This window comes from Plectrocnemia conspersa, unplaced genomic scaffold, assembly GCF_051122295.1.
Source record: "Plectrocnemia conspersa isolate PC_06_02 unplaced genomic scaffold, ASM5112229v1 ptg000004l, whole genome shotgun sequence".
Classification (NCBI taxonomy): domain Eukaryota; kingdom Metazoa; phylum Arthropoda; class Insecta; order Trichoptera; family Polycentropodidae; genus Plectrocnemia; species Plectrocnemia conspersa.
The window spans coordinates 11,888,363-11,907,500 of NW_028277168.1; the positions used below are offsets into that span (position 1 = coordinate 11,888,363).

The 19,138-nt window shown below is 33.5% G+C and overlaps 1 protein-coding gene across 1 annotated transcript in view; it reads right to left on the reverse strand.

Annotated features, from left to right (window-relative positions):
* The window catches only part of Galphao (G protein alpha o subunit), a 69,399-nt gene that overhangs the window by 43,323 nt on the left and 6,938 nt on the right, over window positions 1-19,138 (reverse strand). The window contains exon 2 of the mRNA XM_088184910.1: window positions 14,396-14,438. Coding sequence (XP_088041036.1) covers window positions 14,396-14,438 — 43 coding nt within the window. The remainder of the gene's footprint in view (window positions 1-14,395; window positions 14,439-19,138) is intronic.

The window sequence follows — 19,138 nt, forward strand, 5'->3', positions numbered from 1 at the left end:
AATAACGCAGGTAATTCTATATTCCCTAATGTATTTTATTAAATTTACTTTCTTATCTATATGTTATTTATAGCACCCGTAACCATAGCAAATAATAGTAAGCAAACAAAATAATGTATAAAAAAAAACACTTTGTAATTGCCGTAATTCCAGGAATTTCTTATATAATATTTCAGAGTATTGTTGTGCAGCTGTGGACTTTCTCAATGTTTGGCATTTTTTTATTTATTACGTTTAATCAATACGAATAATGTTTAAATTTAAGTCGGTCAAAAAAATTCTTATGATAATATTTTTCCGTCTTTTCGGCAGAAGAAATGATTAAAATGAATCTTCGTACTAATTTTAAGTTTGAGTATACTATTAATTTTAATCATATAATTATGTGTGTTGAACCGTTACTGTACTTTTCGATTCTTCATACCTTTACGAATAATTAGAAACTCTGCATACAACGGTATTTTTTTATTTATTTTTTTTATTAAATCTTTCGCTGTTACCTGACAGGCATAAACCCAATGCGTCACAACGGAGAAAATCTGTACCAACTGAGTAAGTCAATGATAAATAATGCATACCTACAAGTAAGTATTATATTAACCACCAGACTGAAATTCTGGGAATCAGTGATATCTATATTAATAATTATAAATTATTATGTGTAATATAAATTATAACCAATAGATGTCATTGCAGCTGGGGCCGGTTTTTTAATAATATCGCATTTTTTATAAATAAAATTTCGAGTGCTGCTGCCGGAACTCGAACCCGCAACCTCAGAGTTACTAGTCTGAGACGTTACGGACTACGCTATTCCGTCATTTTTATCGGTCGAAGTAGGATTCATTTTATCCGCGAGACAGGTGCTATATCGAATTCATCTTTTACTCTATATATTCATAAAAAACATTACGACAAAAACAGTAAAACGGGCCAGTAATAGGATGGTGAATATGCTTGATTAGTCAGCATTTGACTTCAAAGATTCATTTGATTGCAAAGTGCGAAATTTTTAGATACACGTATTCTGTAAAATTTAAATTTTATTGAAAGATAATGTCGTGAATCAATGGAATGCGCAGCATATACTTTTTTATTTCATTCATAAACTACTATTAAACTTGAAAATGTATGTTCCGTGGTTTTTCCGATGTTTTATATGCTCAAAGAAAAAGTCTAGCGCTAATTTTTAGATATTCACCTATAAAGTATTAATTTAAGAACGTAAAAGATGACACATCACCCGAAGAAAACACCAGGGCTTGTTTGAATACTCGAAAAAGTATTTTTAAGCTGCAATATTTTATGTAACTGTCATTGATATGATATATCCGTGATAATTTGGATAAAATAAAATTAATTCGATGGTATTTAATAATAATTTTTGTGTGTAAAACTGTGATTGTTATAAAATGGCTAAAAAAAATATTTCTGCTGGATTGTAAATTTATATTTGTAAAGAAACTCATACTCATAAAAATCAAACGGCACAAAAAACATTATAGCAAGTATAGAGTATGCATAGAAGAGTACTCGAAGTAATAAAAAAGAAAGGTGGTACTACTAGATACTATTTTTAAAATTAAAAATGAGCAAAAATAAACTGTTGTGTGAAAATATTGTTTTTATTTTTTTAATTTACATAAAAGTATGTAGAAACATAATGTCTAATACAATTATATATATATAGCATTCGGTTTAAGAACAACATTACACAAACCGTCCTTCCATCGCGAAAATTCCGCCCCCAAGCAATTATCATCCAGGGCGGTCCCGTTTCCCTAGCTACGCCACTGGATCAGATTTACCAAAAATACTAACGTATATGTATTACAGTATTCATCTTTCAATAACATATTGTGTATAGGAAGAATATGTGTGCTCTCTTCAATCGAAAAACATATTAGCTTTGTTACATAATGTGTAAACAGACTTTGCCATAAATGATGACAAGTTAAGCCCTATCATCGGATAGCAAAAAGATCACACTCAACGTCTACGTCTGCCAAGAGTGAGAAAAATATCTACGCACACGCGCGCGTACAGCATGGAATATTAAAGAGCATTCGAAATGCGCTTCGGAGATAAAAATAAACGAATCGACAGCCGAAACGTGACAACGGCACACACCGTCTGGAGACAAGAGGAACGGAGGACGGGAGACGGTATCAAAAAAGCTCCTTCCGCGATACGCGCTCGTCAAGCGCCTGAAACGAGGTGGTGGTGTGGCGGTAGTGTGGCATTCCATTCCGGGGCGCACAATGGGCGGTTGTTGTTCGGCGTCGTCGGATGCGCTTTTCAAGAGATGCGCATGCATTTGCATTCAAATGCAACAGTGACTCGCCTTGTTGGGAGAAAAAGACGGACCCGACCAGAAGCCGCCGGCCTTAATCGGATTGGCGTTTTAATAATTGCAAATGTAGTCCGTACAGCGAGACAGAATTCGAGAGCACTCGCTTCGAGTAGTTGGTATGTTTTTTGTCGACGATACCATGTTATATATCAAGACTACTATATGATTCGTTCAAAGCTAAAACAATTTTTGTTTTAATCAATTTGAGGCAAATATCTACATTGTGATAGCTTCAAGTTTGAACTATATTTGTGCCATTTTATTAAGCATATTATATAGTACTCGGTTTGAAATCGTTAGATCAGTTCCATTGTGACTTCTCTATCTGCTTTCACCAAAGAAGAGCAGCGTTCAGTGATCGGTTACCGAAAACAATGAAGACTTTCTGTTTAATATAGTGCAGATACTGGAGCATTATAGTAAGATTATTAACAAGCAAGTGTCGAGGATTACTGTTTGTTTGAGAGTTAACCCTTTCAAATTATCACCTGCTTAGTCTACTCAAAGAGATTATGGGACCGTCGATTAACATCGGGAGCGACTAACTCTACTATATATTATATATACGGTGGCAAGATTCACAAACTCATATACTAGAAGATTAATCATAGAAAAATGAACTTTACATTACAAAAATGTTATGATAAAATAGCATGCAAGAGTCTGAAACGATGCAAGATGATTTATGACGAGATACGCCTGTTTCTTTATTGTACTATTCTTGTTCTTAATGCATTTACCGCAATTTCAGACCATATACATTTAATAAAAAAACACGTACAAGCAATTTAAAACGTTAGACATACGCATTGCGCATTAAAAATGTAGAATGGGCAAAATTTTCCTAACATATGCGATTCGAATACGTCGAAATTTACTGTCTACATCGCATTCCTAACTATCTCGTGAAAAAAAGCGTATACAAAAAGCATACAATGTGGTCTTCAATACGCAATGAATTCATGTCGAGTGTCTAAAGAGTGCGAATGATTAATGCGGTGGTGGCGTCGGATGAAACAGATTTCTTGCAAAGCAGTAAGTACAAGCTAAGCTTGAATTGAAATATAGATATTCCATCTTATAACTAGCTACGAAAGGTTAACGCGCGATTGACTCGATAAAATACATAGAATGCAAATTGCAAAAATTTCCCAGGAGTTCTTGCGAGAGTGGCAATTTTCCTCTCGAGACAAAAAGTGAAAACTTTCTTTAAGTATTACATGCAAAATAGATAACAATGAAGAATAATAAAAAAGCACCTAGAATTCGCACAACATGTGACAAGTAGGTGTATAGTAATTAGCTAATTGAACGATCATCGCGAGTTAAATACAATACCTAGACGTGTGTATATTAATATTTATATCATTATTATAATAATGGAGAATTTGGAAATATGAACGCGCGATAAACTCTTATATTCAATTCTATCACTGCAACCACCGAGGATCTCTAGAACGGAAGAATTTAAAATATGAACTCGATTAGTGAATGAAGAACTTGGCAACACATCCTAATTAATCTGATGGAGTTCAATGGAAGTGCGCGGTTCACTTAGCCAACTTTTAGCGTGATGTGTTCCATTCATTAAAATCTGCAATACTGGCAGCATTGGACCCGTTGATGGAATAATTTATATAAAAGTTTAGTATTATTGTATACTTGATGTGACTAGAATCAATGAAGTGTGTCTGTGCACCATCTAGATAAGAGTGCGGCGACTATTAATATATATTAATTTAGATTGTGACGAGTCGATGACGTTAGCGAAGTCTCACGTGCCATTTGTGTCATTTGACATCCCAGTCAAGTCACCGCGGCGTGAAATTGCGCAAACCGCAGTGTCTCTGCGCATACATATGAAATTCTAACCAAAACATTCCCAGAATTCACACGAATCGATTGGAGCTATCGTCCGACGCTTCACGAATTCCTAGAAGTTCTAATCGATGCCGGATATGCAGGATAACAATACAGGCGCCGTGTTGATTGACAGCAGCGCGTTTAGAAAATTCGGACAGTTGGCGACCCCTGGGTGCATCTTATCTCTTATGATTATTCCGCGACGCGTCTCATTCGAACGCGTGTACCAACATCTGATGTGTTACTTACTGCTGCTCAATTACAGTGTTAATCCGAACCGGCGAGACGGGACGGATGTTCGCTAAAATTGGATCAAGTTGCATAAATATCAGCAGCGAAAAGGCGAAGAAAGCGCTGCACTTTTCGCTGAATATGTATCGGATAACTGCGATGAATGAAATAATAAAATAATCGATATCTTATTACACTTAATTGACAAGAGTAAAAAGCCATGTACATATCCATATAAGATATCGATGTCATAAAAGTTTTAAATGTCTTCATGCCACAGACGCACTGCTTAGCAGCCAAATTAGAGCATTATAATCCTCTAATTTGGTAAATTATAAATCGTTCTTCAACAGCTAAAAAGTTTAATTATTTTTTTTATTTTCACCAAAATCGATAATTCTATAGCAACTTTTACTAACTGTGTATCAGATAAAATATCACGTAATAAATTAAATTTTAGCTGATTAAAATTCAAATCAATACTGCTCTTTCTGATTTATTTTTAATCGGTATCTTCGATCTTTCACTGTATTTAGGTACCCCAGATAGTTATATACATATTTACATAAATAAAGGAAGAAACATTAAATGAAAAATACTATATTTAGATATTCAATTTTTAAATTTAATTTAATGTAAATGATTTATATAGAAAATAATACAAAAAAATTAAAGAGCACAAAATAAATCAACATAATAAAAATATTTTATAATAAGTTTATAAAAAATATTCAGAGCCTCAGAATTGATTTGAAAAAAAATGTGTAAAATAAATCAACGAAATTGAATAATAGTATTGTTAAAATAAATTATTAAAACATACTAATGCAAAAAAAAATAGTAAAATAAATGAAAGCAATAAAACGATGAGAATCACTGATTTTCTCCTAAAAGTGAAATATTAATTAACAAATGTGTATAAATTAACTCACTACTCATAATTTTTAATGATGTCTAAGAATGAAACTAATTTTACTAGAATTTCTTATTTTGTTGAAACCAGAGAAGAAAATAACCAATTGCGTCATTAAAACAACACAACAGTATAAAATAATAAGCATGTGACGAAGCGCTGGCTAATGTGATATGTATACATTTGATATTACGTACAACTTTAACCCTTTAATGCCAGCGGGCCGAAAAATCGACTCACGCTACTTCTGAAAAACAGCGACGGGTCGATTTTTGGCACTGTGCTTTCAAAAACCAATTTATACATAATCGATTTCTTTATGTCATATGTATGCTTTTTCAGTGTACATTTACTCTATATCTGGCGTGTCAAGTGTATTTTATAACGTTTTCTAGTATTTTTTTTGTGAGTGACAAAGCAAGTAGTCGCTGGGCAACTTTTTTTGCAATAAGATGCCAAATGAATTTTAATAAATATTTTACCCAAAAGAGATGTTTCATATTTCATACAAATTAAGTTCGGACAATGTTCGGAAATTGGTGAAACTCACAAATAGAAGGGAGAAAGATTGATGCGTGTGCAACACTAGAGGTAATAAAAGAGGTGTTGCAAAGCGACGAAGAAATCGTACAATATGTTCGGAATGTCAAAAGGGCGTCCATGGTATATGCTTCACTGATCATAATTGTAATTAAAATAGGTAGTACTATATATAATATATAAAAAATGTTTTGCAAAATTTTGGCGAATTTAAAATAATGATAAATGGCTATTTACTTTCTTTCATCGATTAATAATAGATAATTTTCTAAATAAATAAAATATGTTAAGAGATGTATACTGCAAACATGGTTTTATATGTTTTTAATTTTCTTTAATAAATGAAAATATTTTTTTATTACTTTATTTATGTAAAATATTAACATTATCCCCTTTTATTATTATACACATCATAGAGAGGAAAGTTTTATTTTAATTAAAAATATATATATATACAGTAGACCCTCCTATAGCACGGTAAATTGGGAACGTGCTATTTGAGTGCGTGTAGTTGGGGGACTAGAAAATAGTCATACAATTTTTGTAATACGTATGTATGTACGAATCAGGCGCGTGTGGTGATATCCTCCCTTTGGCTCGCTCGCACGAGTAACGGGCACCTAAATAGCACGTCCCCAACTTACCGTGTTATTGGGGGGTATACGCTTGGCAGTTTTTGCATATATAAAGTTAAATCATCTGCTCAACTTTACAAAACATGAATAAGAATAAGTATTACATGAACTTCATCCTCCATGAATAATAAACCTTATTTCATTCAAGTATTGAATTCTATGCTTTTATGATGATTTCTATTTGTCTCGCTAAACTGGAAATTTATTTAATTGATCAAGATCATCAAAACTTCATGGCGAAGATCGACAAAAGTCCATAATGGCACAGTATATATGGATTATGCGTACGCATAGTGTAGAATGCGCGAAAACTGTGAATGAAGAGACGGCACACACGTGTGTGAGATACATAGATAATTGAATTCTTACAATGCGAAGCGCGCAAAAAGCAATTAACGCCGTAAACCGCCGCCCATTAATCACAGACCCGTTATGCGTGTGAGAACGATTCTACATAAAATCGCAAAGCGATAAATAACAAATTACATTATTATAATATAATAAAATATTAATAAAGCGCGACGTCTTGCCGAAGAAAGCAAAACTACTACACACACTCCCATTCAGAAGAAACAATAAAATTGAATTTTTCAATCAGAGTTATAAAAAGGGAGGCCAATCGCTAATCACTATATTTACCGACACAATGTAACAATTGAATACGTAAGACCGACTACATGATGTGAATTCTAACAGACTATAAAAAAATGGGAATTCAGCTGTGGGCGGCTTCGTTGAGGGATTTGGGGGAGCAGAAATAAACAAATAATACAAAAACGAACCGTGGGATTCGCGACGGCGTTGACGAACATATAGGACGTTAAACGTTTAAAAAAATAGCATTACGAGACAGGCTGAAAGTCAAATAGCGCGTTTGATATAAAAATATCGAAAACCTAACAATTTTCTAAAATTAGGCACAGTTCAGTGTCAAGAATCAATGTAAAGATACTACGACAAATATGTTTCTTTTGTATCACAACACACTGGCGATTACTTTGCCGATATCAATGAATGAACACGAGCGAACAATGAAAACGGGCTGAAAGAGTAAGGACAAAAGATTAGAGAAGTTTAAAATTAGCGTTAAAAGAAAATTGAGATCAATGATCACGTTGCGGCAGCCATGTGGAGGTCCCACACATCCGGTGCTTGATATTTTAAGCAGAGCAATAATTTGCATTATTTATAAGATTTCGAAGTCACCTACGATCTGAATGTATAAATTCATCAATTAGAATGTGGCTTAAATCTGAAACACTAAAAAAAGTAATAATATACAGCCACTTCATAAAGCTATCGGTATAAGTCAGCATATGGCCAATGTTATAAATGTAAAATCTGCTCGAAACTGAAACCATACAATTTATAAGGTATTTTTATCAAAATCTAGCAAAATAAAATAAAGCGATGCAACTGATAAATTTAGTATTGGTTCTGGATTCAACAGTACTGTCATATAACGCCCACTCTTCTCAGAACTCGGAAAATAGATAGGATTGAACTGTTCTCATTCCACACATACGTCTTATTCCATCTGATAAACATGATTATATTGGATTACAAACAATTCATATAAAACGTTTTTTTACCTTTATACCTCGAAAGATTCACATGAAAACATCATGTACTGATCATGTTCCGAGAGGGTTTACAATGACAAATGTAGAACCCATGGCAAGAACATATATTGTCATTATTGGATGGCAACATGGAAGTTATGCTTTCTCTAGGAATGTGCCGGAGGTGGAACTAAACATACATGTTTTTAGTTCTAAATTTGCATTCTCTCTTTGCATGTGTGGGCTGACAAAGGAATGGTCTTAATTTGTTTAATGGCTTCATCACTAATCAATATGCCAACGGCGATCTCAAATACTGGTAAAATAATGTTTTCGGCATCAGAATGTGGTTTTTTCTTCTTTGCCAAAAGCTGGGCAATCTTAAAACCAACGATTTGAGCTGTTTTTGGGAATCATCTCCTTTGATTGAATTTTTTAATTATTTTTTAGTATCGCAAAGTATTGTATTGATTTATTCTTATGTTGCAAATGATTCGTTATTGAATGAAGTTAAAGTTTACTATGAACCAATGCTTTATTTGAGTGTTGTTAAACAAATCATACAAAAAGGAACCGAGTATCTTTTTTAGATAATATTTTTCATTATCATAATTGATTATCATTTTGTTCGCTTTGATGAGGTGGACTTTATATTCTTGTTTGATGACATTTTTCTAATATTTTTGGGGTCTTTAATTATTTTTTCATTATTTGAATTTTTTCAGAAGATTATTTACGACATGGTATTGTTCGTATCGGCACACAGTTTGGCAGACTGTTCTAACCTATACCGATGAACTTTTTGAACTTGGAATGGGAGAAAATACCACTTGTCCATTTTTACACGGGCTTGCCTCTGGTAAATGAGCTAAGTAACATAAATATACGAGTCATTGGAACTATTAGAAGAAATCAAATATTTGAGAATAAAATGGCGAAAAAGAAAGAATGATGGTTCTACGACTATCGTGTCAGTGATGACATAATAATATGCAAGTGGCATGATAATAATATGGTGTCGGTTAAAAATCACTGTTTCATAACTTCAACCGATCCATAAATACAATAAAAATATTGATATCTTTGTAGAAAATTAGTATTCGTGGTAAGAAGTGGTACATGCCTCTCATTTTACACTGCATTGATATGGCAGTTCAAAATGCTTGGTTGCTTATCAGAGACAATGGTGGTACGATGGATCTGTTGACTTTCAGAAGTCGTATTACAACATCTATTCTAGAAACAAGTAAGCGTCGTAGTAAGCCAGTAACCAAGCAGACCATCTTTACTGACGACTGAGGCAAAATATGATGGTAAAGATAATTCGTTTATAAAATAAAGTAACCGAACAAGATATAGGCTTTGCCACAAACAGTGCCCTGCCAGATGCATGAAATGTTTCTTGGATTATCATACAAAAACTAATGTTAAATAACGAATCGTAGAAGATGTATATAAATTGATAAGTGTAGGATGTAATTTTATTGTATTGTAATAATTAAAATAAGTTAAAAATTAAATGTCATAATTTGCCATTGCATGAGCCTACTGTACCATATATGATACGGCTGATTCCCAGCAATTATTTTTTTCCGTATTTTTTATATGACATTCGGACCTCTTAATACCATTAATAATAATAAAATTATGAAAAAAAAGGGTTTCAGGTGTAAATGGGTTAACAAACAACTCACACTCACGAGGAACCAGAGACCAGAGAGAATCGATTTTGTGATATTGATACGTACAATTATCTATTTTTGCACCTTTTACAGCGCCTAACTGATTAAATATGTTACAACAATGTTGTTGTATTTACAAAAATGAGTCACCTTCGAGCATTACGCTTTTCAAAATAATATTTTTCTTGCTCATCACCCTGCACACGAAACCATATTGATTATTTAAAAGTGTTTTTCAAGCTGTGCTAAGAAAAAAATACGCGTAAAATGTATGGCATATCTATCTGGCGCGTTGAATTCAACGTGCCTCATACTTGCTAATGCACACCATTAAATCGGAAATATAATTATATTAATCAGTAATTTCAAGTTCCCTCACTATTGAAACTGAAGAACATTCTGGTTCTTGTTGAATTCGAGCTCTGGTCTCTAAAGATGCTGGTCGACATCACACTGATGAAATCAATTTCGTGACTGCGTTTCGTGACAATTTTCACGTGTAGGCAAAACGGCAACGAACACACAAGAACGACTTGAATTAAATTACATTTCATTCCATTTACCGCAGATGGCATACGCGCAACCACCGCGAAACGGTGAGTATGTGGGTATGCAAATCTAAAAATACAATTCTAAGGTCGGGCGAGCGGGGGAGGCATGGCGCTGCTACTATACGGCACACAGCCCGTTCGCATTTTTCGCCCAAAAGTGTGCGGAGAGAGAGAGCGGCAGTTTGATCATGGCAGGCAGCGGCAGCAGCAGCCCTAGGGCGGGGGCGGGGGCGCCCGATCAATACCGCCAGCGAGATAAGAATACCCCGGAGCCGAGCGGGGCCGAACGACACTCGGGCGCGCTCGGTAAATCCGACGGTCGAGAGTGGCTGTCAAAACCACGCTCGCTCGCACCCCAGCCGATGACATTTGAGAAACGTCGCGTCGTTTTCCAAAGATGGTAGCAAGAACTGTGTGAGTGAGCACGATCGACAATCAAAAGTGCGAATTTGTGCAATCGATAAACGACAATGGCACGAGTCAGTGCTGCGCTACCTCTGTTTGTGTACGGTCGTTATTTGGTAACTCAAAAAATCTGGCATTGAAATATTTGCAAATTTAATTTCAAAGATGGATCGATAAATAAGCGTCAATATGATTAAAGAACAAATGGGCTTGGATAAAAATGGAATATATAGAATTTTAACAGACGTTTCCATGCTTGTGCGATTCTGGTGTGCGGAGTAAAAAACGAACACGGTGACTTTTGACACACAGCGTTTATGCAAAAAATTTTAGCTCGATATAATTAGTAGACCATAACAAAAAAACTGTTTCTACCCTTAATCATTATATTGGCCAAACGTAGAAAGCGCGAAGGATCTCCCCTAACTCTAAGAAAGTATATATGAGCAAACAAGGAGTACTAAACTTACTTCCACGGGGAACTTCAGTCAGAAATTCACTACCACTTCGCTTCCGACTTGGAACAAACGAGAATTCAAACGAAATCGCACAAAGCAAAGCTACGCCGATTATCAGCTGAAACAACCCGTTGAAGACCAAGAAAGCAGCCACATGCCTTACCCTATCTCTAACGCTGGCCATATTCACTTTCCAGTACGCATTTTAAAAATGAAATAATAAGTACCATTAAAAAATTCTAATACCCGCACTTCACTCTCCGAAAGTTGTCCTAGTGGAAGTTCGACCGAAGTCGGTCAAGGTCGCAGTTTTTCGAATAGCGTTCGCACAGCCGGGAATTTCATACGCGTGCACGCTTCTCAACCTCGCGTATTATAACTACGTGCGTGTTTTAAACACAAAAAAAATTAAAGCCAAATGGAGAAAAAGGAGATGGTGGATGATTGCAATGCACCGGAATAGATCAATGTTAGTAAATAAGACATTTTATGTTGAATCGAGGCTTCACTGTCACTAATAAATAATAAACAGGAAACGTTCAAGTGTGCAACTAATGAATAATTTCTATTATTTTTTAAGGAAAAGTATGGAAAGTCAATTTGCTGAATTGAGATTTTATATACAATATATAGCTTAGGTCTTTCTCTTTATGATACATGCAAAATTGACTGCGGATTTTTGCGGTTTTTAACACATTGCATACCTTAAAAATGTATTATTCTTAAAAATGGGACGGGGCTTAGTCGCGAAAGTTACGACCTAAAAATTTGTTCAGAATCACCAAATATACACATATTTAAAAAAAAACGATACCGGGTATGATAAAATGCTAGTCAAATACTTTTTCTTAATATAAAACAGCAAATTTGTGACATATACAATTTTTTTTTTTTACGCTACGCGGCTAAATTTTTTTATTACGCTACGCACGGCCGTTAAACACGGAATTCCTCTTCCTCGGGCCTACAATTAAAGAAATGTTAACGTCAAATTTAAAATACAGTTTTGTAATGATTGTAATTTTTTAATAATATGGTTACCGTGGTAAAATCAGTAAACGTCAAATTGTGGATCGCGTACTAATGAAATAAAATAAAAATTTGTTTGGAATGACTAAATATATACATATTTAAAAAAACGATACCGAGTATGGTAAAATGCTAGTCAAATACTTTTTCTTAATAAAAAACAGCAAATTTGTGACATATACAAATTTTTTTTTTTACGCTACGCGGCGAAATTCGCACGACCGTTCAACACGGAATTCCTATTCCTCGGGCCTACAATTAAAGAAATACTTTAAATAATTGTATTTTTTAGCACTTATAATATTATATATTTGACTAAGAGCACTTATGGAATCAACTAAAGTGGTGAAATAATTTTGGCCGTCCAGATCGGGCAAAAATACCAAACAGTGGCGCGATCGTGAAGACGCCCATATTAAAATTGAATCGTTCTATCTCAGTTTGCGATAAACCATCTCTATCTCTCTCTCTCGTCACGCGAGAGAGCGAAAGGGGAAGTATCTCGCCGCTCGCGCTCGAAGCGTCTTCGGGTATTACTTTCGGAAAGCGAGGGAATTTTCGGAGGCGACGAAGTCGGCCGCCTCGACCAAAATTACCCCCAGTTTACCTCCCGTTCGCGGTGACCTCGGAGAACTTGCGAGAGATTTTAGCGCGGGGACAACCGAGCTCGACCGAAGTAAGCCCGAATTTTCACATTATATTTCCCGTCCTTGGCCAACTGTCGCCTACTTTCGGAGAGTGAAGTGGAAGCATAACATTATGCTATTCGATACATATACTTGTCAAATTAAAGTCGATAAACTAGCAGTTTAAAATGTATTTTAAATAATAATAACACCCCAGTTTCATCTCTACATCCTTTTTCTGCGCATTTACATTTATACGTATTGATTATTAAGCAATCGCACGATTAAATCCATATCATCTGCGGTTCTGAATAACCTGATATATTCATTCACTGATATAACAAAAAGCTTTTCGTATTATCGACAGTCGCGACGACAGTTATCTGGTATTGTTATGTATTGGAAAACATTTATTATTTGACCAAACAAATTTTGCCATACTATTAAAGTAATCGTTCAAAATAAATCGTAGTAGTTTAACAATGATCCAATGTAATTGACACTTTATTATTATTTTTTCAATAACTAATATATCTTGACTAACAAGCGGAAGTAATGTTTAAAATTATAGACGTTTATGTATATGGATGAGTATATTATATATTGAAACCAAATATGTAATATATTTATTTAACTAACTAAATTGTATTGTAATTGTAAGTGTTAGATATCACGTGCGAATAAACCAATACCTAATTTAGAATGCGATATACGCACAACTATCTATATAAGTTTGGTATTTCAATCGATTAGCGATAAGATCTGTATTTAAAAATGGATCTATACATATCAAGCAGTGCTTTATAAACAGGTTCAAAGTGGTGCTGGGATACAAAAAAAAATTCAAACTAATATTCACGACCAAAGACGTCAGAGCCATTCATGTTTTAATAACTGTCAATACATAATTTCAAAATCAACACAGCTCTCTAGCGCTTGTGTACGAAACGTATTACTAAATTATTACATTCGCGGGTGGATGGATGGGTGGGTGCTCTGCGTTTACGCGAGTCTTCGTGAAAAGTTTACGCGAATACGACCGGAGAGACTGAATATAGATACATTTACATTATAGATACACCAGCACACAAGGCACACGAACGAATCCATAATACCTATGTGAAATTCTCGCGCAAAAGTTTACGCAAAAATATGTATCCAAGTCGAGCGAGCGAGTATCAGAAAAAAGTATCAAAAAAATCTTCAATGTTTTTTATAAAAGACTACGAACTTTGCACTGTTGCATGTGGTCGATATCGCTCTTTACAAGTCAATATTAATAGTAAAACATTACATGCAAGCATCCTAATAGATTTTGCGTCACTATAGTACAATTTTACAAAGATCCCCGCTTTCGTCGCTATCTTTTGCCACCTAAGACGGTTGATATCGCGAGACAATGAGTCGATCGATAATGAATATCCATCTCCTTTTAAAACTAGCATGCATTGAATGGCAATCGCGATTTCGCAGTCGAAAAGGAAATCTCGACTCAACTGCGCAATCGTCGACTTAGTTAATTTGATAATATAACGAAATATACTCACTTCATTTGCTTAACTATAGTACTCTTCCCTGACTCTCCGGCACCTGAAAAAGTAAAACAAACAAACGATATTATTATGCAGATAAGGCGAGATTATTCTCAATTTACGATTGATAAAAAGGGGACAAATAGATAAGGGACAAGTAAATACATATGGCGCCGATGGTAACAACCGCAAATATTGAAGGTTTTTATATGTATACATACATACATACATAAAAAAACTTTTTCTTGGTATTTTATAACATTAAAAAATAACACTAAAGACGGTTGATAAAAATAAACGTTGCGAGTTTGTAACAATATTTAAAAAATTGATTATATTGATAATAACAATTGTTTATAAAGACAGTAAGGGTACAAAAATAACTGTGATGCTATTTTTGTAACGACGGTTACGCAATTATCGATTACTGTAGTTCTATATTTATTTATGGTTGTCATGCGTGCGCAAAATAAGAAAACTATCCATAACTTTGAGAAAGTCAAAGAGAAAGAAACACCACTCGCGGTTCTAACACAATTATTTTTATTGTAATATACTGAAGTTTGAAAAGTCCTTATCTATGAAACCGATTCCTACAAATTGAAACAACAAAATAGCCATAGAATTTGTTTGATCCTAATATAAATACGTTGAAGCTTCTTATAGTAATAATTAGGTTTCAAAATTAATTTAATAAAATGCGGTTTGAAATGTTTTTCCTATTTTTTGACAATTTAAAAAATGCTAGGTCTGTATTAACATTTTACCTACCGGCAGTTTCACTATTAATATATTTCACTTACGCTAAATACCGGCACTTTTTCACAGATTTGCGCAAATATTACCTTCTTATTTAAATTTATGTATCTTTTGATACGGTTCGATTTTTTTCTAGACATGTTATTGAAATTGAAGATATACAAAATACATGTAAATTATTATTTTTTAAATGGACCTTTGTATTGATTAATATGTGTCTAAATATAATTTTTTATCAAAATAAAATGTCGTTAATAATTAAAATATACATTTTCAATTTGACGTTTAAACCATATACAAAAGATATGCATAAGATCCGCAGTATTTAACGTTCAGCAAGCTCAGGACCCCAATTGTTGTGACCGGTAGGTAAAGTGTTAATCTGCATTAGCTACGTCTTTTTAACGCATGAAACGCAATGTCCGATATTGATTATTATTTGTTTCATATATGATAATATTTCTAGGCTCATTAATATATACAAATAATTAAATTAAATGATGAGTTATACTGACAACAACAAGGTTATAATAAGCGCGAAGCGCGATATTCCAATATAACTGAATTATATTATTAAATAAATATTTTTACTATGTAATAAACAAATAAAAACGCCACTGATGGTATGGTTTAAAATACACTATTGTGATGTTCGTGTCATAACTATAAACTACACTGGGTTAATTTCTATACATAAAAATCCTGAAAGATTTTTTTTACAGTTACATGTAATAAACAACTTGGTCTCTTTACTTTGTTCTTCACTTTTTTTTAGCGAAGCTATTTTTTTAATAAACGCCATTTTGAAACAGGATACCGAAATAGGCTTACTAACGATCTAAGCAGATACAAAAACAATTTTTCTGAAATAATTTCGTATACAGCAGTTATCGTGTCCTTAATCCTTTCACCGCGACTGATATTTTTGCGCACTATTTCGAAATTTGTTGATGTGTGGGAAGCACCTATTCATGCCATATTTTTTTTTTAAATTATGGTTTAATAAATTCAAGTGATTTACAGCATTAAATTATACTAAATAACCATATTAATATGCTCAAAAGTTTTATGGCACCGTTAGGTGCTCATTGAGTACTGGCGATTTTCTTGATGACTTCGCCATCCGCAGTGAAAGGGTTAAAAATCGATATATTCCATATAAATGTCTAAAAAAAAAAATTTTAATTAAATTTTCAGTAGAGGGCATTTATAACATTTACATTTATATTTAAGATTTTTTTAATAGCTGCCGTTTTTATTAACACTACTTATTGGTCACGCCAATTGGAATCCTGAGCGTGGCCAACGTTAAATACCGCGGACGCTAATTTGCGTATTTTGTATGATGGTTTCCATGGCAAATTAAAAATTTATGTTTAGTGTTTCATTTTAATTTTTTTAAGACATGACAAAATACATGTATGAATTTTCATTTTATTTTGAAAAAAAAATGAATTTTATTTAAACAAAGGCAAAGGGCAAAAAATATTTAAATACATATATTTTGTATTTCTTCAATTTCAATAACATGTCTAGATGAATTTATTGAAATATTCAGACCGTATTAAAAGATTCATAAATTTAAATAAAAAATATAAAATTCGCGCAATTTGCGAAAAAGTGACCGTATTTAGCGTGAGTCAGGTAGTGAAACTGCCGTTCGGTAAAGTGTTAAGATAGTAACGAACATAACTAATATATTTAGAAAAATAATTTTTCATCATTTTTTTTAGAAAAATCCAATTAAAACTACAGCAAATGTAGTAGTTACAAAAATCGTTATATCCTATAAATTATATATATTACATGATCAAAAATTTATTATAAATATTTCAATTAGTATTGTAAAAACATGATTTTTATTTTTAAAACCGCCGCCATTTTGAAACAAGATGGCGGATCAGGTTGGCTCACAGTATTTGCCGAGATATCTATATGGTGTTTTCTTTTAATTTTCCGATTAATACTACGGCAGTTTTTCAAACAAATTCACTAAACTTATTTTTGTGCAATAGAAAAAAATACGATTTGAGATGAATAAGTAATATTATTCCCAGCAGTCAAACGACAACGGCGATAGGCGGTACAATGTGTGTTTCGATCGCAGGTCGCATAAATTTAAAAGGTAAATCTGAGGGTTCCCCTCGAGAATAAGCGCAAAGGGTATAATCAAAAAGAGGTAGCATAGTACTAGTAGACAGTCAACCTATAGAAAGCAATTTTTGTGACTGGAAGTCATAAACATATACGTGCCTGATGCGCGAATTTTCGAGTGCAATGCGCGAGATTTAGAGTCAAAGTCTATTCTAGTGAGAAGTCAGCTCGGATTCGATATTTAACACTTTATTTTGGTTAATTTTTTAAGAACACGCATTTTGAAGATTTGCACAATTATATATGTATATTGATCAGGAACAATCAGCACCTTTCGTTATGAATTCCGATCGATTAATGTGGTTTTTTTTTAATATAACAAGCTGTAAGCCATATTGCTCGACTTCAACAATAATAACATCCAAACAAACTTAATTTACAGAACTAATAAATATTTTAAAATCTGCGCATGAACCATACGCTAATTGACAAAGTGCATGCGCTTAATCGCTTATAATCCTTTAGTCCAATCAACAACACATTGAAATACGGATTGAACAATCGCAGATGCATCTACGAAACTCCACCATTCCGCTCAACGTTCTTCTATTTTCGCCACAATGTTTACGTAGTGTTAAACACAAATTGGTCGATTTTTTTCACCGGCGAAGTAGATCCTCTTGGCACTGTGCCACGAGCTCACCGCTGCGGCGATCGACAACTGTTTTTCCTCCCTATCAATCATGAAATTCACACCATGTGGTTGAGAGGTTCGATCTTCAAAGCAAAGGGTCAAAGCTAATGCAGCGAGAGATTGACGGCCCCGTTACACGTCAAACGTTCACATGGACCGTTTATCCAGTTAAGGTTATCATAGTGCGACATCCAATGATGTTATTCAAAGCAATTGCAGATTGGAGCAGGGGATACGAATGTTCTAAGAGGACGTTGGTGATTAATGGTTTATGTTTGTACATTGTAAATAAACATGTATATGAAAGTGTGAAATTATGTATAAAACCATGTATCATGCAGAAACACTTAGTTTCCAATTTTTAACACACTTTCAAGATAGAAACAATGCGTTCTGATAAATCTTACGCTAATGCGATCGCTTCTTGTGCGAAGCGTTAAATTATAGTTTAACCTTTTGCACTCTAACTAAGCGAATAAATTATTCGGATCGTATCACATGCGAAACTTTACAGATTGTTTTCAAAAAAGCTATTTAATATTGTTCAATAAAATGTAATTTATAAACTGTTTCAAATTACTCAATTAGAAAAGGGTAATTTTAAAATCAAATTATAGTATAAAATAAATTTAATGTGACGTAAACAATCTAGATAGCAACCAGTGGCGTCATACAAACAAGCAAACTTGCCGCTATTCACGTGATATTTTTAACTGCAGATGTTCATATATGTTATCTACATTTGTGCATAAATAGTAAATAAATAATAATAATATATCATATTTATTTTAGAGTCCGCATATTCGATTAGCGGTATCGAAATACATCGGAATCCTGATAATAAAATAAAAATGGCGTTGATACAGATTACAATAATATATATATATATATACAGAAAAATTATTATGATAAAACAGCTTATTTTCAGAAAAGGTGCAATTTTTATCTAAATGTATTTTATATTAATTACACGACTTTATATATTTGCTTGGTTATATGAATTATACTACTTTGTGATCTGAATCAATGACCTAAATTAATTTATAATATAGTCCCTGGTAGATTACAGTTAGAGTTTACATTTTAATATTAATTGCCGACATTTTAAGGAAATATAGATAAAACACACTCTAGCACAATGCCTGCATTTCTTCCCATCCCGAAGCAAAGCAAAGTATATCTGAACCCCAACTTCTTGATATTTTAACCAT